Consider the following 23,147-nt stretch of genomic DNA (forward strand, 5'->3'; position numbering starts at 1 on the left):
TAAATAGACAGCTTCTCTAGTTTTTGGCCTTCGTGTTTCTATTGCACGAAATCATGTTTGTTACACAAAAAGAAAATTTCACACCAAGAGTGGAAAACTATGGATCAGGAGACCGGAAACCTTTATAAACATTTGTTTTTATGTAGACTGGGACCTGGGAATTTGCCTGCACTATGAATGTAAAAGAAAACAGCTACGGAAGCCTAATATTTTAAATTCTTGGATTGACCTACGGGCCACTTACAAGGTGAGAGTATTTGACAAGAAAATATACATATAATTTGTTTGCTTATTTGTTTATATTTCACTCTTCTTAACGATCCATCTCTCTCACAGAGGGCGGCCTCCTATTTAATCCAGATACGTCCAGCTATTTTAATGTGGTCAAGGCTAGGAAAACATTGGCCTAAAGAGCCCGCAGCAATTTATATTTAATTGAGCAAAACAGCAGATGTAATGAGGGTTTTGTTTTCATCCTTTTTTTCTCAGAGCTTTTACTCTAGGAAGCCTCAAGGTTTAAACGGCGCATTGAAAGACGTGGGTATTACTTTTGAAGGACGAGAACACTCTGGTGAGTGAGTATTTATATGTACGTATGACGAAGGAACCTCTGAAAAAACAGGGATGTGGGTCTTATATTTATGCAGGAAAAGGCTGGCAACCGTGGAAGAGAGTTAAAATGAATTGGAGCTGAATGCAATTTAATTGGACTTCAATATATAACGTTGCCACATGTAACTTTATATATTATAGTCTAATTCAGCACAGTCCATGCTGACCTCTTTGTGTGTGAAATCTCTTAACTAAAATTAACTTACCTTTTTCACTTCCTCCTTGAATTGAGTTTCCATACCTTGTAGAAATCAAGTTAGTCCTCAGCTTATGACAATTGAGACCAAAATTTCTGTTGCTAAACCAGACGGGTTAAGTGAGTTTTGGGGCCATTTTATGACCTTTCTTGCTGTCATCGTTAAGTTAATAATACAGTTGTTAAATCTGGCTTCCCCGTTGACTTTGCTTGTCATAAAGAAGCCACTGCAACCGTCGTAATTATGAGTCAGTTGCCCAGCATCTGGATTTTGATCAGGTGACCATGGGGAGAGGCTGCAACAGTTGTAAGTGTAAAAAATGGTCATAAGTCACTTTTTTTCCCCATTGCCATTGTGATTTTTGAACGGTCACCAAATGAACTGTTGTAAGTCGAGAACTACCTGCAGGAGATGAAGAGGGACCTGGCTTTGGAAATTGCTATCGGTATTATTAACTTAGCTTAGGATGCCAGGGTGAGCAGTCCAACAACGCTGTCCAATTATTTACAAAGTCCGCACTACTATTACTATTAATCTTCTCATCCCTCCTTATCATCCATCCCCTCCCACTTGTGACTGTATGACTAACTTTGTCGCTTGTATCCTTATGATTTATATTGACTGTTTCCTAGTATGATTTGATTGCTTATTGTACCCTATGACTATTAAGTGTTGTACGTGATGATTCTTGACTCTTGACAAATGTATCTTTTCTTTGATGAACACTGAGAGCATTTGCACCAAGACAAATTACTTGTGTGTCCAATCACACTTGGCCAATAAAGAAGAAAGGGAAGGAAGGAAGGACAAATAAATGTATTGATCCTTTCTACTAGCAATGCCATCTCTTGTTTTCCCACAGGCCTGGATGATTCTCGGAATACAGCTCGACTCGCTTGGAAGATGATTCGTGATGGGTGTGTAATGAAAATCACAAAATCGTTAGATGAGGTTAGTAGGTTCTCTCCTCGGCGCCCATGACTGGTCAACGTTTGACCCAGCGACATTTTGCGGACAGAACTTTTGACTTGGGAACCTTGTTTGAAGCTATGCTGGCCTCGCGATTGGCTGACCTCCTTTCTTTATGGAATTCTTAGGCGCCTCCAGCGAAGAATTCCATGGCCAGGTTTGGGGGCGAGAATCCTACCCATGGTGGCTCTTTGGGAACCAACCCTCTTGTCAAAGCGTCAGCGTTGGACGGAAGCGAAAAGGAAGCTGCTCCAGAAATCAAGAGAAAAGAAGAAGATCCACCACAAGAGACGGTTCACGTTGGCTTGTTGGAGGACACACCTGTTACATCTAGAAAGAGCGAAAAGACTGATGAATGTTGTAGCACCAAAATGAACTTAACCTTGTCCATAGAAAGGCCCCACTGGGCTCTGGGTAATCTTCAGCACCCTCGCTGTGGACTCTCAGGCCTTCAGAGTTGGGGAGACAAGGGCCAACTTATTCCAAACCCTACTACGCCCAACCGAAGGCTAGTTTTGGTCCCCACGACCCTGTCCACCGTCAACATTTCCGAGACCGACATCAGCACCACTCCAGATTGTCTCTCGATGTTGGCCGACTGGGAAGACGTCGCGATCATACCAGAACAGGAAGATGACCCCGATCCAGAATCCTCGCCCTCAAAAGATAACCCCAAGAGAGCATTAGCGACAGAAGATAGGAACAACGCTGTGAAGACCATTGGAGAGGACGATAGGGTAGATACTCCTCCCAGTAGAGAGCTCTCAAAATACGTCGTCTACAAGAGCCCAAATACGACTATTTACAACACGGGCCGAGCTCCCAGCAAGCCTTCGGATGCTTCTAGGTTTAAGCTCCCAGTCGTAACGGCAGAGGCGTCTTCCCCCAACCCGCCAGGCAGAAATCCCCTCGCCTCTTCGACCGAGGCCATCAAAAGGAAACCCTCCAGCCCCAAATCTTGGCCTCCCAGCAAAAAAACGTCCTTCAGGATCTATGAGGACGGAAGCCCAACGTTGAGCCGTTTCCCGTCGCCCGGAGCGAATCCATGCGGTGTCTCTCCTACCCTCTCGAGCTCTTCGGGAAATTTCCAGCCAACTTTCAGCGTACCAGGAACCGGGAGGACGACCCCGCCGTTGTGCCGGTGCGGCCGAAGAGCTAGAAGGTTGAACGTTTCGAACGGCGGCCCTAATCAAGGCAGAGCATTTTACAGCTGCCCGGTGAGAAAATGCGAAAAGAACTCCAAGGGTTGCAACTATTTCCGATGGGAAGATTTGTATATCAAGGAGAAGATGGCCCTTCCGACTTCAACTTTAGGGGTTGGGGGCTACAAGCTTTTAAAAACTCAGGACCCCTCCCTGGCAAATGTTAAAGCAAAGTGCTTGAATCTGCGGCCTTCCATGCGGACCTAGGCGGGTTTTTTCTTTTTTGCCTGCCTTTTATTGGGGAAATTGAGTATTTCAACCTTCAGAAAATTAGCTTTCTTTTCTACAGAGTGTAATCCTGTTTAGAAGCATCACCGAAGCTGTGTGTACATTTAGCAAATAGTCTCATCCCGAATGCCACAGATTGTCTTGTCTTTTAAATGTGTACTTTCTTTTCTGTATTCTAGGTTCTTAAGTTTGACTTTTTATTTTTAGGAATCATGTCTGTACTTTAAATCAGCAAGCCTGACTGCTGAGCAATTGCTTTTTAAAGAACTGGGTTGCAAAACCTGCATCGTGCTTTTAAACGTTCTTTTAAAATATCCTTTAAGAGATTCTTGATTCTGAGAAGCGAAATAAAACGAACTCTTCCCTCCCGCTCCCAAAAGAAGAAGTGAAGTTTGTCCATTTTAATACCCTTCTCACAAAGGAAAACTGATTTCTATAAGGATTGCGTTCAGTGGGTCAGCTTTTTAACTATCTCCAATTTCCATGGCACAGCAGGAATAAAATCCCAGAAAATGATGCAGCTGCTTCAGTGGGTGACAGACAGGGTGCTTGCTTTCACATTCTGGGGTATTGTGAAGCACTTTTTTTCCAAATTATATCTGAAGCATTGCACAGTGAGTAGATCGTTGAAATTTGCTGGCATGGATTAATGTGTGGTATGCACCATAATCCATGCCAGCAAATTGCCTGGGCTATGAAATTCACAGTAGCGATTATGCTTTCAGCATTCAAAAGATAAAGGAAGGATATTCAGCATTCAGCAGGTTCTGACCAGTTCTGGAGAACTGGTAGCGGACATTTTGAGTAGTTCAAGAGAACCCGCCAATCCCACCTCTGACTGGCCCCGCCCCAATCTATTCTCCGCCTCCCATGGAGTCCCAGCTGATTGGCTGGGTCTTCTTTGGTTGCCCTGCACAGGAGAACAGAGCTGAAATGCAGGTTAGTGGGGTGGGGAGCGTATGGGGATTTTGCAGTATCCTTCCCCTGCCATGCCTACCAAGCCACGCCCACCGAGCCATGCCACACCCACAGAACACCGCACCCATCAGGCCACGCCCACAACGGATCAGCTGGGTCTTCTTTGGTTGCCCTGCACAGGAGAATGGAGCTGGAAAGCAGAACCGGTAGTAAAAAAAATAAAAATTGAATTCCACCACTGATAGGTTCTCATTGACGGAATTATTTGAATTTGGAATTTGGTAATTAGCTGACATGCATGCAGTTAAAATTAAATCCTTGCTTTCCCCCCACCATTGATGGCTTGACTTTTACAGCATGTTAGCTAACTGTGAAAAGGATATGTCCAACAATATTAATAGCTAAGCTTGAAAGCTAGCCTTTTTTTTTAAAAAAAAAAGAGGGGGCTGTGATTGATTGTGGAGATCCTCAGATATGATCCTAGCTCATGAGGTGATTTATTCTATAAATAAGTGATGAAGGGCCCCGTCCAACCTATCACGTTTCATTCGCCCACCTCGTTCAATCATTAGGCAAAGTTTAAAATTGCCTAACGTTTCCCTAAGCAATTTAAAAGAAATAAATAATCTTAACCTTTATTTCCACGGTTCTGGGAATCATTCCAGGAAGACATTTGAAGTTTTTAGGGTCAAGTTTCACCTGCTTAGATGTTCTTTTTAAAGGCGCATTTATCATTTAGGAGCGTAGGGGACGCAGAGTAACTCACCCATGGCTTGAACCCAGATTGGGATGTACAGGTAGTCCTTGATTTACGACAGTTCATTTAGCGACCATCACAACAACAATGAACAAAGCGACTTACGGTTGTTTTTCGCTCTATCGACCGTTGCAGCATCTTTGTGGTCACTGAGATCAAAATTCAGGCGCTTGGCAACTGACTTGTATTTACGACCGTTGCAATGTCCCAAGGTCATCCATCCATCCCCTTTTGCAACTGTCTGACAACGGGGAAGCCAGATTTCACTTCACAACCGTGTGGCTCGCTTAACAACTGCCGTTGCTTCCCTTAATAGCTGTAGCAAGGAAGGTCGTAAAACCGAGCCAAACGCACTTAACAGCCATCTCGCTTAGCAACGGAAATGTTGGGGTCTACCTGTATTTAAAGTGACTGAATTGGTTTTGGGAAAAAGAGTGGACGTATGAGGCTATATGCCACCTGAAGAGGTATGGGCTTCCAACTCCCAGAATTCCCCAGCCAGCCATGCTGGCTGGGGAATTCTGGGAGTTGAAGTCCACAAGTCACCAAGATTGAGAGTGGTGGTTCTTCAGGGCAAGGCCAAGGTTCTGAATTCTGGGAGTTGGAAGTCCACACCTTTTCAAGTTGTCCAGGTTGGAGAACACTGTTCTACTGTAACAAACTATAGTTCTACTTTTTCAGCAACCTGACTTTGGAAACCCATAGTATCATTGCTTCATCGAGTTGGTCAAAATGCCTCTGTGCTCTCGTATCAACTTTTGTCCTTTAGGGATTGGAAAGAATGTTCTGATTTATGTATTGTTTACGTATCTGGCTTAGTCATGCAGCTCCCTGTAGGTTTATGAAGCTGTTAACATCTGGGCTGGGAGAAGATACGGGTTTTTGGGTCTTTCTCCATGGTACTTGGTGTTCTTTCTCACTGTAAAATCAACATCTGGAACCAGAGTTGCGTCTTTGCTTAACCTGGCCAGCTACATTGGGTTTTTGTACAAAGTTAAACTGGTGGTAAGTAAGCAACAGAGAGCTCGTTTGACAAACAGCCCATGTAGGGAACACATTTTTCAGAACTTTAAATTTCTAAATTTGGAGAGTAACGCCACATGCTTTTATTCCCGGAATGATTGCTCGCTCAGAAAGTAAACAGACGAGGAATTCTACGCTTGTCCCCATTCTTTCTTGCGCAATTCATTTCTTCTGATTTTCCCACTTATTGTCTTTGGCAAATGTGGAACGAACTCCATCTGTTGGGCAAGAGCAGAAATGAGGAGCTGGCAAAAGAGGAAGGAGGTGTTGGTACACACAGCTGGAATGAATTCAGAAGTTGCAAAAGAGTGAAACGAAAACGAATACGTACGACACAACTTTTTTTGCCAGGGAATAACCTGGCGTTCAGCTTGCATCTGTTAAAATAATCATGTTCCTCATTTGTACACCACTCAGTACTCAAAGCTTTAATTTATACCAGGGGATCTCCAAAATTGGCAAGTTTAAGATTCCTCAGCCAGAATTCTGAGAGTTGAAGTCCACAAGTCTTAAAAGTTGCCAAATTTGGAGACCCCCCCTGGCATAAATGGTGGCTGGGGAATTCTGGGAGTTGAAATCCACCAGTCTAAGTTCTCAAATTTGGAGACTCCTGATTTATATGAATCAAAGCTAAGAAATAGCTTAGCGTGGTTTGTATTAGGCCACGTTCTAGGTCCCAACAGCTGTTTTCAAGCTATTCAAAAACTTTCATTTTTATTGATTTATTGCATTCGACATTTCATAAACAGGACAAAAGAGTGGACATCTCCTGTCAATCTGCCTTAATTTCCGTTTAGCAGGACTTTAAACCAAGCCTTTGTTACCTACCAAAGAAACTTCAACTACTACAGCACGGTGTGCTTTCAGAATTGTGCTGTTCTAGAGATTTCAGAGAGGTGGAAACATTCCCTAAAGATCCTAGAATATTTTTTTTTCATTGATACCAGTGGAAGAAAGTATTGTAGTATATAAGTAGTCCTTGACTTACAACCATTTTTTTAGTGATGGTTCAAAGTTACAACACTAGATACAGATTAACAGAGTTGGAAGGGACCTTGTAGGGTCATCTAGTCCAACCCACCGCCCAAGCAGGAGACCTACACCATTTCTGACAGATGGCAGTCCAGTCTCTTCTTGAAAGCTTCCACAAAGTGATTTATGACCAGATCCTTACAGTTACCACCATTCGGAAGAAATTCCAGGCAAGAAGCCAAGATAGCTAGACAAAGGGGATGTCACACAGCTAAATCACAGCTTACCTTTCTAGGATACTTGTATGGGGCAGTGACAGTCTTGACAAAGTCCTGTAGTTCCTTAATCAAGGCTTCTTGGTCATGGGAAATGTATTCAGGAGCCAAAACTACAAAGGCTTTCACCACCTTGAATGTAAAAAAAAATGATCAAGAGGATGACATTTTGAAAAAAAAAACTGGGCAGATTAAAAAATACAAATTTTTTCATAGTACCCCTTTTAGAAAGATTCTGTTCTGTTCCATTCCATTCCCTATTTCTATGTGCTATTCTATTCTATTCAATTCTATATTCAATTCTATTCTATATTCTATTCTGTTCTGTTCTGTTCTATTTCATTCCATTCCCTGTTTCTATTCTATTCTATTCCATTCCATTCCCTATTTCTATATGCTATGCTATTCAATTCAATTCTATATTCTATTCTATTCTATTCTATTCTATTCTATTCTATTCTATTCTATTCTATTCTCATCCCATTTCCTATTTCTATATTCTATTAAGCTCAGCCTCCTTTACCTCACCACGAATAGGGTCTGGACTGCTGACCACGGCTGCTTCAACCACAGCATCATGTTCTAGCAAAGCGTTCTCCACCTCAAATGGTCCGATGCGGTATCTTTTGAGAAAGGAAAAAAAAAAAGAAAAAAAGGAAGAGTTGAATCTCCTTGGCCTTTGAAGAAGTCTTACAAGAAAAGCGTTCAGGTGAATTCCCCTTACCCGGCCGAGTTGATGACGTCATCTCTTCTCCCTACCAGCCAGATGTAGCCGTCCTCATCTCGAAATCCTCGGTCCCCGGTGATGTAGAAATCCCCACGGAGGGTCGAAGCGGTTCTCTCTCGATCATCCTGGATATGGTGAGCAACTATTTAGAAAGATGTGCGGTTCTGCCGACACTGGACGGTGTGGGGGAGGGTAGAGATCGTGAAATGTTTCAGGTGAAGATCACGTACTTTATGAGTTTTAGTAAACACCCCTATGATGCGTTTATTCATATCCAAGAATAGGTGGTTCCCAAATTCACGGCTGGATAAATAATTTAGGAGTTGTCTGAGGTCGCTGCCCAGCACTAATGTCAATTTAGAATAGGCTAGAATAACAAGAGTTGGAAGGGACCTTGGAGGTCTTCTAGTCCAACCCCCTGCTTTGTTCTGACCCAAACCTTGTTCCAAGGAAGCAAACACAAAACAGAGGTAACCACAAAACCTTTTAATGATTCTTTACGAATTCCGTTCCTTCACGGTTAAAAGGCTGCTTCAAACTAATTGTCTCTGATAAGAACGAGTCTTCCCAAGGTTGTGCAAGGCTGCCAAGAACACTGGATAAAGTTACTAAGAAATATTCCAAACACAAAGAGTCTCCAAACACCAACCAAGATACTCTGAACGTCCACCAGGCTTGAGTGCAAAAACTTCTTTGCTTCCTGCAAAGAACTCCGCTTTCTCAGCTGGCTTTTATCTCTTAAGGGAGGGGCTTAAGATTCTGCTTGTGTTCTGACCCAGGCTTCGTAAACCGTAATCACGCACAAACTTATTTTAAAAGCAAGACTTCATTTATTGCCACACTGGGAATTGTTTTCATTCCTAGCCAGAATTAATCTCAAACAGCCCCCAAGATAAGCACCCACCTTTCAGTTCTGTGAAGTGTTGCCAATAACGGAAGTATCAAATGAACTAGACAAAAAAACCAACAGGAGAGCTTCAAAGAGCTTCAAGAATGTCTCTGAACCAATCGAATTACTTTGCTTCCTGCAAAGGTTTCGTCATCTTGGCCTGACTTTTATCCCTTATGGGAGGGGCAATCACCTCCCAGCCTTACTCCTGAGTCGTCCCTTTTGTCTGTAGCAGCTCTGTGCAAGCACGCACTGGGAACTGGCTCCCCTGGGTCCTCTGCCTCGCTGCTGCCAGACTCCGAAGGCTCCAGAGGCAGCACTCCACTCCCAGATGGTCCTGTCCCCATCTCTGCATCAGATGCAGGACCCTCGTCCAAGTCCTTCCCAGACTCCCTGACTGGTCCCCGTTCTTCCCCACTGTCCAGTTCCACTGCCGCCTGCATCGGCTGCCAGCCAACCACAACAGCTTGTAGTTATGCTAGCCATGGTGGAACATGCGTTCAACAACAGTGAGCATCCTTCCACGATCTAATATTCCCACTTTTGTGGATGCAAGTGACACTCAAGTGACTCAATCGCCTTTTTTCCCCACCCTGATTTGCCTGCGGTCAATAAATACTTACAGTATATTGAGTAAAGAGGCAGTAAGGTCTCGTTGGTTTGATTCGGAGAGCGAGGTCTCCTTCGGTCCCAGGAGGTACAATGTTACCATTGTCATCTATGACCTTAAGCGCAAATAGCAAAATGAATTTCATTAAGCAAGTACACCAGGTAGACCTCGACTTGCCACAGTTCATTTTGTGGCCCTTCAAGGTTACAACGGCCCTGGGGAGAAAATGCGACTTATGATTGTTTTTCACATTTACGACCGTGGCCGTATCCACCACCACCCCGGTCAATATTCAGACGCTTGGCAACTGACCCTTTGGGGAAGCCAGATTCACTTAACAACCAGGCTAGTAACTGAACCGCTGAAGCGATTCAGTTAACAAAAATGGCAAGAAAAGTCATAAAAGGGGGGCAAAACTCAACTTAAGAAATGCCTCACTTAGCAACAGAAATCCGGGGCTCAACTGTGGTCGTAAGTCAAAGACTGCCTGCCCAGAAAGAAGCCAGTATATAAACAAAAGAAATGGGAAAGTGGGACTCAGTCTTAGTTCCTCCCTCTCTGCTTTCGCGCCCAACCCACTTTTCCTGGAGTATTAATAGGTTCCCCTTGCACATCCGTGCTAGTTGTTTCTGGCTCTAGCGGGCACCGGTGCTCATCTCCGTTCCAAAGCCGAAGAAGAGCCAGCGCTGTCCGAAGACGTCTCCGTAGTCATGTGGCCAGCAGGACTGAACGCCGAAGGCGCGCGGAGGAACGCTGTTCCCTTCCCACCAACGGGGGTCCCTTATTTTTCTACTTGGATTTCTTTAATGTGCTTTCGAACTGCTAGATTGGCAGGAGCTGGGACAAGTCACGGGAGCTCACTCCGTTAGGTGGTGCTGGGGATTCAAACTGCCAAACTGCCAACTTTTCTGATCAACTAGCTCAGCGTCTTAGCCTCTGAGCCACCGCCTCCCAATGATAGATCACAATAATAGATCACAATAGATCACAATAACAGATCACAATAATATTCACAATAATAGATAACAATAGATCACAATTATAGATACCTGAGTATCATAGATCGGTGTTGGTTTCCCCACGGAGCCTGGTTTGATTTTCATACCCTTGAAAGTTCCACAAACCAGCACCTAATTCCAGGGATGGAAAGTGAAGCAGACTGAGAAGGAAATTGTGTAGAATCCTTTCAGGGAGGATGAAGGAATATGTTTTCATATGCCCAGGATATCTAGTGAGGAGGCCTTAGGAAGATGCTCAAGAAACTGCAGTCACGTTTGGGGAACTCAATTAGTGAATCCTAAACTCAAGGAACTTTGAAGAAGATAACACTCCCATCAAAACTGTCAGAGAAAGGATAGAAGCAGCAAAGCACTGACGATGTTACCCAGTTGGGTAATGAAATGTCTGCAAGAAAACAGCCAAGTTCAGAGAGCACCTCCAACCCCATAGTTCTCTTCCTCCTTCCCTCCACAATCTCCACTCCCTTCTAGCACTGATGATGTTACCTAGTTGGGCAATGAATTGTCTACAAGAAAACCACCAAGCTCAGAGAGCACCAAGGATCCTAAGAGCTACCAAATATTCTCTTCTGTTGTTACAATTTGTTGAACAATTCACGAGCCAGCCCTTCCCATCTAGCACCATCAGAGATGCTGGATTTGTAACGGGACCTACTTTTTAAAAATAGACTTAAGGCGTGAAAGATGGGGGTGATTTTAACCAATCTTTTCTCCCCAGAGAGCTTTCAAAACTCTTCAGACTTTTATGAGTAGACTGCCCTCCATCGAGAAAATAGATGAGCTTACTGTTTCCGTTTGACCGTAGCCTTCATAGATGTCCAGGCCGGTTTCTGTTTTCCACTGGTCCATCACTTCAGGATTGATGGGTTCCCCAGCACTCACGCAGTGTTTGAGGTTCTGGAATTTATAACTTGGAATAAACGAAGAAGAGAAGAGAAGATGTCATTTTTAAAAGGTAAGCTGTCATGTTTATTAACAACTAGCTCGATACCCTGGCTTCACTACGAAACTACGTGGTCGGATTTAGTTTGGGGGGAGGAAAATAAGGGGGGGAAAATTCTGCCTCTGCCTACCAGCATCCATCGGTATTCATCTGGCTAGCGTCCTGTCAGTGTGAGAGAGAGTTGAGGGCTGTTTGGAAACTGAAACAGTATTTGCTGTGTGAGCAAGAAGGAGACAGTAAGGTGCCTGGGCGTGGCTTAGCTCAACTGTTCTGTACTAAAGCTACTTGCTGCTGTGAAACTGAAACTCCTCTCCTCTGCTTGTGTTTTGCCTTTGGAAGAGATTCCTTTTCAGGTGGGGAGGGGGAGTAGAACTCCTTAGCATCAGAGCGTGTTAATAATAATAATAATAATAATAATAATAATAATAATAATAATAATATAGGAAATACTCTAAATGCTCTGATGGTCATTTTGAAAAATCCTTTCTTAGTGAGCCCCCTAGAAGCCAAGAGGAACAGACGTGCCAAATGTCAAGTTTGTAGGCTTTACAGTTCTGGCGATTTTGTGATGATGTGTGAGTGGTATTTCGCTTTTATATGTATAGATTGACGTTGAGTTGGCCGTCTAGATTTTGCAAACCTAGGCATGAATCTGCCTGGGATAATAAACCTTGTTTTGAAGATGCTGAGTGTAGGAGGACTCACCGACCTGCAATGTTAGGAAATATTATCCCCACTCCCCCAAAATCTGGGGTGTAAAATGAAAAGACACAGAATCTGTCTTTAAAAGAGGTGTTTGGCTAGCAGATGCTTTCTCAATGCTTAAAATGTTTCTGCTTACAGCATACTGGCCATTAGTTCCTCTTCATCAGAGAAGATTAGTTCCTTTTGACCAAATAAGCAGAGATTAACCCCAGGATTAACACAGTTCAACAATCAACAATACCCCAAACAAAATTTCCGCTACCGGTTCTCCAGAACTGGTCAGAACCTGCTGAATACCACCTCTGCCATGTGTGAATCCAGCGGAGGCTTCCCGGGGCTTGGTTCTCAATCATCTAAACGTGGTTTAAAAAGAGCCAATCTCAAAATGCGTTAACATTACACATTGTAATTATCACTTTACCTCTTTAAATCGTGTTGGACGAGCAGTCGATAAACAGTTGGCGCAGAACAGAAAGTAGTGATGGGAAACTTGGACAACATCTAAATAATTAGAAAATTATAAAGACAACCTTAAAAGAAGATGCGAGCAGCCCAGGGCAAGCCTCCCCCAAAGATGGTTAAGGAAGCTAACAAGCAATGATTACAAGTGAGTTGACAGTCTACTGTTTTGCTCGTGTATCCAATACTGTGAATCTCTTAACGGTTAAATAAACTTTGGACCCATTGCCATGATTTAACTATTAATATACTTGACGCTTACTTCAAGGACAAGTTTAGGATCAAAGCGTGGCATGTGATGGACAAATATGCCTGCTCCTTGACTCCAAGGGGCAAAAACGCTACTCCATGCTGATTTCGCCCAGCCAGTGTCTGAAGTATTCCAGATCAGGTCGGAGGGAGTCAAATCAAGCCAATACCTAAATAACAGAAAAGTATATTAAAATATCACCTATCAATAGGAGAGAATATTTGTAGCTCAGGGTCAAACAGTTGGGTCCCTGGTGCTCTCTGAACTTGGTGGCTTTCTTGCAGATGTTTCATGACCCAACTAGGTAACATTATCAGTGCTGGAAGAGAGTGGGGTTTACAGACTGGAGGAGATAGGAGAAAGAGAAAAGAGGAGAAGGAGGAGGAGGAGGAGGAGGAAGAAGAAGAAGGGAACTGTGGAATCTTTGGTGCTCTCTGAGTTTGGGGTTTTTTTTGCAGGCATTTCATTTTGTAGATGTTTCATCAGTGTAAGCCTAGCACTGATGATGTTACCTAGTTTGGTAATGAAAGGTCTGCAAGAAACCCATCAATTTCAGAGAGCACCAAGGATCTCGCAGTATCATTTATGGAGGGGAGAGCATTTACTACTATTTGTTGAGATGTGTAAGAACTCTAAGGATATTATAAAATCGAAAACATCCAGTCTGAAGCTATTTTATTGGAATATGATTCCCTAACTAGTAAAGAAGCTGATAGACTTTATTCATCTCTGGTTTCCTTTCAGAGATCACAGTTCAGAAGCATTTTTACATGTGATGTTTTTTAGAAGCAAGGGAGGCTATGATGAGGCGTTGCTGGCCTCCTACAAGCCAAAATTTGCTAATTCCTACACCTTAATATCACGGCAGCTTGGAATCAATCCACAGAACCTAAGTGAGATTTGTTGCTTTTTGCAGTGGGGATTGGATTGATAGATCACTGATAGATCTTGACGGGGCTCATTGGAAAATGCAAACATTTGATTTTTCAAGACTGGTGCAGGCATTTCTGTGGTGTTCGTTTTAAGCCATGGTTTACTTCTAAATAGCAATCGCGCTTAAACTTACATTCCACTTCATAATGCTTTCCAGCCCTCCCTAAGCGGTTTACGGAGTCATCCTATCGCCCCCAACAATCTGGGTCCTCGTTTTACCGACCTCGGAAGGATGGAAGGCTGAGTCAACCTTGTATTGAACTCTTAGCAGTGGGTAGAGTTCGCCTGCAATACTGCGTTCTAACCACTGCGCCACGACAGCTCTAGAAGCTAGAAAGACCGCGTTCACATCACACAGCAGGCCAAAACCTAACGAATTAATGAATTAATTAGGGCCATTTGACAAACAGATCCTCCTCCATCGGGGCTACTCACAAGCTTTTCCCTACCTTCCGTTGAAGGCAAGACCAATTCCATGGCTCGCATGGGAATGCTCGGTCATTTTTGGAGCTCCTGTCGTACCACTGGTGAAATATATAGCCATTGGATCACTGCTTTTTGTGGCCACACAACTGTGTTCTGGAGACGCAAGCCTGCATAGAACATTGTGCATGAGCTCACTGTAACTTCAACGGGGAATCTCTTCTTGATGCTAATAACTTTTGTAGGAACGCAAATCCAGACAACGAATAGTTTATCTATTTAATTTATATCCCACTTTTATTCTTTTTACAAATAAGTCAAGGTGATGAACATGTCCAACATACCTTCCTATTCCTATTTCCCCCACGATAATCCTGTAAGGTGGGTTGAGCTAAGAGAAGACTTTCCCAAGGTCACTCAGTTGGCTTTCATGCCTAAGGCGGGATTAGAACTCACCACCTTCTTGAGATTGGCCCAGAGTCACCCAGCTGACTTTCATGCCTAAAGCGGGACTAGAACTCCCAGTTGCCTGGTGATTGGTCGAAAGTCACCCAGCTGGCTTTCATGCCTAAGGCAGGACTAGAACTCTCAGTCACCTGGTGATTGGTCAAAAGTCACCCAGCTGACTTTCAAACCTAAGGCGGGATTAGAACTCACCACCTCCTTGTGATTGGCCCAAAGTCACCCAGCTGACTTTCATGCCTAAGACGGGACTAGAACTCCCAGTCACTTGGTGATTGGCCCAAAGTCACCCAGCTGGCTTTCATGCCTAAGGCGGGACTAGAACTCCCAGTCTCCCAGTTTTCAATCCTTAGTTGCTAATCCAAACTGGGTCTCTTCTCCGCAAACCCTGCCGGTCTCTATTATTATTGTTTCTGCACTGCCGCCCGAGGAATTCCGGGACTTGTAGTCCACGCGCCTGAAAGTTGCTAATCTTGAGGAGCCCTGTTTTAAAAGAATGCTTCCGTTTTACTTACTACTTACTTACTCCAACATATTACTGAAGCTTAGCCAGCCTTCCCTGGGTTCCTTGGACACCAGGAACTTCAGCTCCAGGGACGGGCATTTGGAAGCCACCGTGTCCACCACAGGGGCCAGGGCAGAGTCCGTGACGACACACTTGGCTCTGGAAGCCTCTAAGCGGTGGTGCAAGTCTTTTGCTGTCAGCTGGGTGGTTCCAGGGATCAGCACGGCTCCTGAGAGAAGAAATTAGGGAGCTTAATAATATGTCAGCCTCTTATCCAGTGGTGAGATTCAATAATTTTTACTACCGGTTCTGTGGCCGTGGCTCGGTGGGTGTGGTGTGGTGGGCATGGCTTGGTGGACTTGGCAGGGGAAGGATATTGCAAAATCCCCCTTCCCACCCCCACCCCACTAACCTACTTTCCAGCTCTGTTCTTTTGTGCAGGGCAACAAAAAAAGACCCAGCCAATCAGCTGGGACTCAATGGGCGGCGGAGCCAGTCAGAGGTGGCATTTGCCGGTTCTCCGAACTACTCAAAATGTCCGCTCCCGGTTCTCCAGAACTGGTCAGAACCGGCTGTATGCCACCTCTGCTTCCACCCAACTTTTGAATTGTGGAAGAGCAGAGCCAGGAGGAGGATTGTGGGGTCCTCGGTGCTGGGTTGTTTTCTTGCAGACTTTTTCATTACCCAACTGGATAACATCATCAGTGCTAGAAGGGAGTGGGTTTTGTGGGGAGGAGGAGGAAGAGGAGACAAAATGAAAGAAGAGAAGAAAGAGAAGGAATGGGGAATGAGGAAAGGAGAGAAGGAGAGAAAAGGAGAAAGGAGGGGGTGAGGATTATGGGGTCCTTGCTGCTCTCTGAGTTTCCAGATATTTCCTTTCCCAATTAGATCTCATCATCAGTCCTAGGTCATCGAGTAACCTTAGTTCTAGCACTGATGATGTTGCCAAGGTGGGTAAGGAAATGTCTGCAAGAAAACAACCAAACTCAGAGCATGAAAAGAGAGAGAGAGAGGAAGAAAGAAAGAAAGAAAGAAGAGAGAGAGAGAGAGAGAGAGAGAGAGAGAGAAAGAAAGGAAGAGAAAGAGAAACAGAGAGAGAGAGAGAAAGAGAGAGAGAAAGAGAGAGAAAGAGAAAGAGAAAGAAAGAGAGAGAAAAAGAGAGAGAGAAAGAAAGAGAGAGAAAAAGAGAAAGAAAGAGAGAAAGAGTCAACTCATAAAATTATGTGAATTATGAATGTGATGAGTCTCAGAGTCAGCTACACCCAGGCAGTGCCAGACATGTTAACTCCCAATAAATCCTTTTGAAGTTTTGGAAGTTTGGCTCAAGACTCATGATTTAAACAGGGGTAACCACTGGAATCCTGACAGCAAGCGAGAGAAAGAGAAAGGGAAAAGGGATGAGAATGAAAATCATATATGTATAATGCAATGTTTCTCCACGAGGAGTTGAAATCCACACCCCTTAAAGTAGCCACAGTTGAGAAGCACGATGCCAAGAGCAAAGAGACAGGTTCTGCTCGCCTTGCCCAAAAGGCTCCACTCCTCCATCCTGTCAAAACTCAGGTCGGTAGATGGACATCGTTACTTCTCACCTGTTCGGATGCAAGCCAGGTTCAAGAGCCACCATTCGGGAACGCGCGGGAGGATCACCACCACTCGGTCTCCTTCCCGCAGGCCGCCCTGCTCGGACAGCACCGTGGCGGCTTTTTTGGACTCCAAGGCCAGCTCCACAAAACTCCACTCCACTTGGCTTCCATGCTCACTGACCCACCAAAAAGCAGGGCTGGGGGGGCGCCTTCCTTCCTGGGGGTGCGGGAAGAAGAAGTCAGCCGTGAGGAAAATCTGCTCAGACCGGGAGAGGCTCTGCCCTCGTTCTGCACAGGCCTCAAACTCCAAGATGGCAACGGGCAACAAGTGGACATGAACAGGGACTTTGGGGAGAGAACTACAGATTTAACAGAGTAGCCGAGCTGGAAGGGACCGTGTAGGTCATCTAGTCCAACCCCATCACCCAAGCAGGGGACCCTACCTAAACCATTTCTGACAGATGGTAATCCGGTCTCTTCTAGAAAGCTTCCAGGGATGAAGCTCCCACAACTTCCGAAGGCAATTTCTGTTCCGTTGAATATAGAATACTAGAGTTGGAAGGGATCTTGTAGGTCATCTAGTCCAACCCCATCGCCCAAACAGGAGACCCTACCTACACCATTTCTGACAGAGGGCAGTCCAGTCTCTTCTTGAAAGCCTCCATGGATGAAGCTCCCACAACTTCCAAAGGCAAGCTGAATATAGAATAGCAGAGCTGGAAGGGACCTTGTAGGTCATCTAGTCCAACCCCATCACCCAAGCAGGGGACCCTACCTACACCATTTCTGACAGGTGTCAATCCGGTCTCTTCTAGAAAGCTTCCAGGGATGAAGCTCCCACAACTTTCGAAGGCAATTTCTCTTCCGTTGAATATAGAATACTAGAGTTGGAAGGGATCTTGTAGTCATCTAGTCCAATCCCATCGCTCAAGCAGGGGACCCTACCTAAACCATTTCTGACAGAGGGCAGTCCAGTCTCTTCTTGAAAGCCTCCATGGATGAAGCTCCCACAACTTCCAAAGGCAACTTCTGTCCCATTGAAAAAGTTGTCTTGTTACTTACTTCAAAACTGCAGTGATTCACTTAACAATTGTGGCAAGGAAGGTATCAAACCGGGACAAAATTCACTTAACAACGGTGGCACTTAGCAACAGAAATTCCAGGCTCAATGACGGTCGTAAGTTGAGGACTACCTGTATTCCCCCAACACGGGATCTCTTAAATCCACTTGTGCAAAAGATTAGGGGGTGGGGGATATAATAATACCTTTTCTGATTGGGCCCAGTTGTCCACCACATCTTTGGCAAAATTGAAATATTCCGGCACCTCTGGCTTATACTGGTCGCAAATGGATTTGTAATCTGTAAAATTCTGAGCTGCCAAAGAGGTTTTGCCTTGGCTGAAGCTTCTGGAAGAAACGAGGCAGATGGACCGCAGGATCCTAGCGGCCGAGACTTTGCACCTTATTGTCAAGGTAACACAAGCCATGGTCTCCTCTTCAAAAGGTTCTTTGGCTGGCCCGTTTTCTGTCAATCACCGCTTATCTGAAACGCAGGATGAAAATGTCCCGATTGTTTACACACTTCTTAGGGCAGAGCAAAATTTTACTTCCTTGTTGTTTACGTCTCTGCTTTTAATTAATTTCTCATTGGGCGTGCCCTGCTCTGTTCCTCGCTGGGAATATCAACATTTTAAAAGAAACAAAACAAGAAGAATTGCAAGAAGGATTACAAGAAAAAGAAGGGGAAAGCTGTTAGCTTCCTTGAATAGCATGGGGGTTACGGGATTACGCTATCTGTGCTTCACCGTAAGAACATGGAAGTATTATATATATATATATATATATATATATGTGGATCTTTGGTTGTTCGGGTTTTCTCCCGCGTAAGATTCGAAGTATATGTATATGTATATGTATATGTATATGTATATGTATATGTATGTATGTATGTATATATATATATATATATATATATATATATATATGGCATTCGGCTTTGCTCGGGTATTTTCCCACGTCATAGTAGTTGTGCTTTTAAAGTTGTAGCGACGTTTCAGCAGAATCTCATCTGCCATCATCAGGCTTCTGTATTGTGTTCATCTTATACATATTTTCTTAAGTTTTTGCAGGTATCTATCTATTATAGAAAGTCCTCAGTTTACGATCATTCCATTTAGCAACCGTTCTAAATTTTGGCGGGGCTGAAAATAGGGACTTATGCAACCGGTCCTCACAACTTTAGGACCATTACGACATCCTTACAGTCACATGATCAAAAATTGGGTGCCTGACAACCAACATTTATGTCTGTTGCAGCATCCCAGGGTCATGCGTTCAACATTTGCGACCATCCGATAAAGTCAGCAGGAGAAAATGGATTCGCTGAATGACACCACGATTCGCTTAACGACTGTGGGGAGGGAAAAGGTGGTAAAATAAGGTGCAACTCACCTAATAACTCCCTTGCTTAGCAATGGATATTCTGACCTCAGTTGTGGTTGTCAGTCGAGGATTACCTGTACTAAGGATTACAAAAGATAGGGTGCAATCTCAGATCTGCAAAAGACTTGAACCTTGTGCTACTTATTTCACTCCTGTGACTGCCAACATGAAAGAAACAGGGGTGGGAATCAGCTGATTAAAAACACTGGCCATTGGATCTGATCAAAATCAATGCAAAGTTCTCTTGTGACATGGGAGACCAAACAGCAACCAAGCGTGCTGCCAAACTGAATGTAGTAACAAGGCTACGTAAGGTATGTGCTACTTGGCAGAGAGCGCTGACCCGTTGCAAAGCCATAAGAGGGATTTTACAACCTTGCCTAAGGCTAAGCCAGCCGGGTGTGCTACAATGCAGAGTAGTCCTGCACTTACGACCTCAACGGAGCTCAGCATTTCTGTTGTTAAGCAAGTTAAGTGAGTTTTTGCCCCGTTGTACGACCTTCCTCGCTAAGCGCATCCCTGCAGCTGTTCCGTTGGTTGTGAAGTGAATCTGGCTCCTCCAAGGATTTTGCCTTGTCCGGAGGTCGCAAAAGGGGACTCCAGGATGCTGCAATCGTCATAAATAGGAGTCAGTTGGCAAGCGTCTGAATTTTGTTTGCGTGACCATTGGAATGCTGCAACAGTTGTAAGCGTGAAAATTGGTGTAACTTAGAACAGTCACTAAACACACTAAATTGAGGACAGCTTGTAAATTGACTTGGATATAAAGGGTCACTTATCATTCAACCAATCTGGAATTCCTCACATTCTCGGACATCCCAACCTAGTAAGGTTGCTGTTTGAATGGGGGGAACCATTTTTTAACTCCAAAATCCAGAAGTCAGTCAGTGTGGCGTCTGATTTGATTCACATTTGCTACTGCCGGGAACAGGCTTGTATGATTCCCATAAAAAAGGAAAAGGACATTCCATGTCTAAGCTTTTGGAAAACTCCTGGTCTAAGGAAGTGTCTATTTCAGCTTCAAGCCCAAAGGAATCCGAACAAAATTAGGAACTATTCCAGTTCCGTTTGGAACAGCGAGAAATCCTTTCCAGAAAACAGAATGAAATATTGGACTGTTTATAATTTCAGAGGAGGACCCTAGCTGGAAATGGACATGCTCTGTCTGGGGCAATCACAGAAGTTCTCCGTGAACTGAGGCATATGATGCTGAATGGACAAGGTTATTTTTAATTTAAAAAGTCAGATTTGTTGAAAAGGATCCAAGAAAAAAGACAGAGTGTTAAATGCCATCTCAGAAACCACTTTTCTTCTTAACAGCCATGCAATCCACAGCCCACAAAGGAAATTTCTACTTCTCTGATCCCTGCTTTGTAGTTAAGAGTGTCTAGAAAGACAGAAGACCTGAACTGAAATCTCTTCCCAGCCCTATGTTCATTGAGTGATCTTTATTTGCTCAGTGGATAACAGCTTGATCCGCCCCACAAAACTACGAGCATAAACAAAGCCACAAATGCATACCCCTACCCCACAAAATTGCAATAATAATAATCATGCTGAACACAAAGAAAGAGCTGGATTTATTGTTCTCTTACCTCCTTGAAAAATTCAACAGGTACTTGAAATTCCGTTTTTGATTATTATTCAAAAGAATGCCCTCTTCTGGATTCTTGGAAAGCGAGCTGATTTTAAGCCCTCACCTCTTTACAGGAGCTGCAGGAAGTTAGTCCCACCCAGGTAAAGAGAGAGCCAAAGCAAACTTCTCTGGGACACAGCCACAATGCCAACGTCCTCCCTTACCCTCTTGGAAGCTGTTCACAGAAGGACGTGGCATTTTTTTCCCCCCTTCCCCTAAGAGTGAAGCACGCAGTACGTCACGCAGACAAAGGAAAAACTGGTAGAGCACCTCAGAAGCAATCTGCAACCTTCCACCGGTGCAAGCTAGAAAAGAATGTTGTCCCCCAAACCAGACTCTTGCTTGGTGCTGAAGCCGATAAGTCACCAGACATAAGGTGTGGCACAAAATTATGCTTTTATTTGGGTACCAAGATATCAGGACCCTGGCCCAAAAGCTAACCAAGGGCCTCCATAAGAATCTTACAGCAATTTTTTTATAGTCAAGGGGTGGTTGCATGCAACCTTTGCTCTTCCCCTAATAATGCATGCATAATAGATAACATTGATTGGTTATTTGGATCTCAGCCCCCTACATAGCTAAACGTCGCGTCACCTGTGTTTCACCCCAGGTCACGAATATCTAGCAAAGGATCCTTAGTTTCATGTGCCAGCTATGTGGTTTTTGGGGTTGTTCTTATAAGCCAGCTATTTTTGTCCCTAATATCCTGGCTAGTGGTTTAAGGTGCTAGTTTCTGCCTTGCTGTGCAGTTCCAATCTCTTTCCTATAGCAGAGCAGCTCAAAGCAGCACCTCCACTCCTTGCAACCCACTTCCTTCTGCAGAGAAAAGTAAAAGCAGATTTAAATCTTTGTCTGAGGCAGCACCAACCACCCACCCACCCCGTGATCCCCCCCCTTCTGTAGAGAGAGAGAGAGAAGACAAGAAGGAACAAGGCTGCTTAAGGCTGTTCTGACCCAAACCTGGTTCCAAGGAAGCAAACACGAGGCAGAGGTAACAGCACAACCTTTTAGTGATTCTTTACAAATCCCGTTCCTTCACGGGTAAAAGGCTGTTTCAAACTAATTAGCTAATTAACTAATTAATAACTAATAAGACCACACATACCCCTTTATTATAAAGGACAATGCTTTATTCCAGAAAAGCACCCTGTGGATTTATTGGGTCAATTCTTTGGGTCATTTAAAAAAATTTTTTACTGTACAAATGGTACGGGCTTACTACTGCACAATCTGGTTGCAGAAATCTTTTTTTTAATCCTTGCTTCTTCATGTAGAAGACAGTTAAGAGTTTAAACCATCAGTGGAAGAAAGGGTGGGAAGCCCCATAGATTTCATAACTTTAGAATAGAATAGAATAGAATAGAATAGAATAGAATAGAATAGAATAGAATAGAATAGAATAGAATAGAATAGAATACGTTTATTGTCATTGCATTCCACAAATACAATGAAATTCGAAAGCTACACCAGCACAATATCGCAAACACATCACAATCACGCTACAGAGTTTTTAAAAATTAAAATAATAATAATAATAGGACTAAATCACAAATGTACTGTTTGATTCAAGACCATTAGTGCCTTGGAAAAGAAACTGTTTCTCAATCTATTAGTCCTCATTTTAAGACACCTATAATGTCTCCCTGATGGTAACAGTTCAAAATATGAATGTTTATTTATTTTATTTATTTATTTTGTCAAGCGATTATAAGATAACAGGTATAAGTATAAACATAGTTATGAATACATGAAATAGATACATATAAAAAATAAGTAAAAAGAAACAATAGGACAGGGACGGTAGGCACGTTGGTGCGCTTATGCATGCCCCCTACAGACCTCTTAGGAAAGGGGTGAGGTCAATAGTAGACAGTCTAAGGTTAAAGTTTTTGGGGTTTGGGAAAGAAACTACAGAGAACGGTCTGTGGAGATTTTTTGTGCTCTAGAGAGGAGTCTGGTCTTCGCAATCTCTTCCAAAGAAGAAAGAGTGCAACCGATGATTTTTTGTGCTGTGTTTATAACTCTCTGGAGCATCTTCTTATCCACTGCAGAGCATCCAGCATACCACACCGTTACACAGTGTGCCAAAATGCTCTTGATAGTAGACCGGAAAAAAGTAACCAGCAACTTCTTACTCAAACTACTTTTTTTCAGCAACCTCAGAAAGTGCAGGCACTGTTGGGTCTTCTTTGCAGTGGCCATAGTGTGGACCGATCAAGTAAGGTTGTCGGAAAGATGAGTTCCTAGAAATTAACTTTAGGTTTTTCTTTTTCTTGCATGCTTTTCTTTCTTTCCTTTCTATCTTTTCCTTTGATTTTACTGCATGTAAATAAATGCAAACAATTGCATCCTTTTTTGCGTCATGGCTTTTTTTTTTTTTTTGCATTTAAAGATATCTTTATTC

The 23,147-nt window shown here is 43.6% G+C and overlaps 2 protein-coding genes across 3 annotated transcripts in view; one reads left to right on the forward strand and one right to left on the reverse strand.

The window, feature by feature from the left end:
* The window catches only part of ERI2 (ERI1 exoribonuclease family member 2), a 6,417-nt gene extending 2,700 nt beyond the window's left edge, over window positions 1-3,717 (forward strand). Inside the window, exons 6-9 of the mRNA XM_026704271.2 lie at window positions 147-247; window positions 490-571; window positions 1,672-1,760; window positions 1,907-3,717. Of these exons, the coding sequence (XP_026560056.1) occupies window positions 147-247; window positions 490-571; window positions 1,672-1,760; window positions 1,907-3,187 (1,553 nt within the window). The 3' untranslated portion in view covers window positions 3,188-3,717. The remainder of the gene's footprint in view (window positions 1-146; window positions 248-489; window positions 572-1,671; window positions 1,761-1,906) is intronic.
* A 2,248-nt stretch (window positions 3,718-5,965) lies between these two features.
* LOC113438957 (acyl-coenzyme A synthetase ACSM3, mitochondrial-like) lies at window positions 5,966-21,561 on the reverse strand. Of its 2 annotated transcripts, XM_087942064.1 has the most exons (15): window positions 20,703-20,931; window positions 19,117-19,186; window positions 17,931-18,208; window positions 16,671-16,881; window positions 15,100-15,307; window positions 14,138-14,281; window positions 12,768-12,924; window positions 12,468-12,547; window positions 11,185-11,308; window positions 10,429-10,509; window positions 9,393-9,494; window positions 7,878-8,005; window positions 7,677-7,776; window positions 7,166-7,285; window positions 5,966-6,124 (listed from the first exon to the last, which is right to left on the reverse strand). In XM_087942064.1, exons 3-15 carry the CDS (start codon window positions 18,150-18,152, stop codon window positions 6,038-6,040), a joined length of 1,764 nt encoding a protein of 587 aa, XP_087798190.1. In that variant the 5' UTR covers window positions 18,153-18,208; window positions 19,117-19,186; window positions 20,703-20,931; the 3' UTR covers window positions 5,966-6,037. The 2 variants fall into 2 exon arrangements, with proteins under 2 accessions (XP_087798190.1, XP_087798189.1); XM_087942063.1 differs by lacking the exon at window positions 19,117-19,186 and having other exon boundaries at window positions 20,703-21,561.
* Window positions 21,562-23,147: the final 1,586 nt, after the last annotated feature.

This window comes from Pseudonaja textilis, chromosome 14, assembly GCF_049901715.1.
Source record: "Pseudonaja textilis isolate UNSWEBS1 chromosome 14, rPseTex1.2, whole genome shotgun sequence".
NCBI classification, from domain to species: Eukaryota; Metazoa; Chordata; class Lepidosauria; order Squamata; family Elapidae; genus Pseudonaja; species Pseudonaja textilis.

Excerpts from the sequence above, each read along its gene's own strand:
- LOC113438957 (XM_087942063.1), bottom strand. The coding sequence starts at position 18,152 with ATGGCTTGTGTTACCTTGACAATAAGGTGCAAAGTCTCGGCCGCTAGG. Across the intron at positions 14,282-15,099 it reads AGCTTCAGTAATATGTTGGA|GCTTGCGTCTCCAGAACACA; the intron begins GTAAGTAAGTAG and ends TGTTCTATGCAG. Across the intron at positions 11,309-12,467 it reads GTCCAACACGATTTAAAGAG|TTATAAATTCCAGAACCTCA; the intron begins GTAAAGTGATAA and ends GTTTATTCCAAG.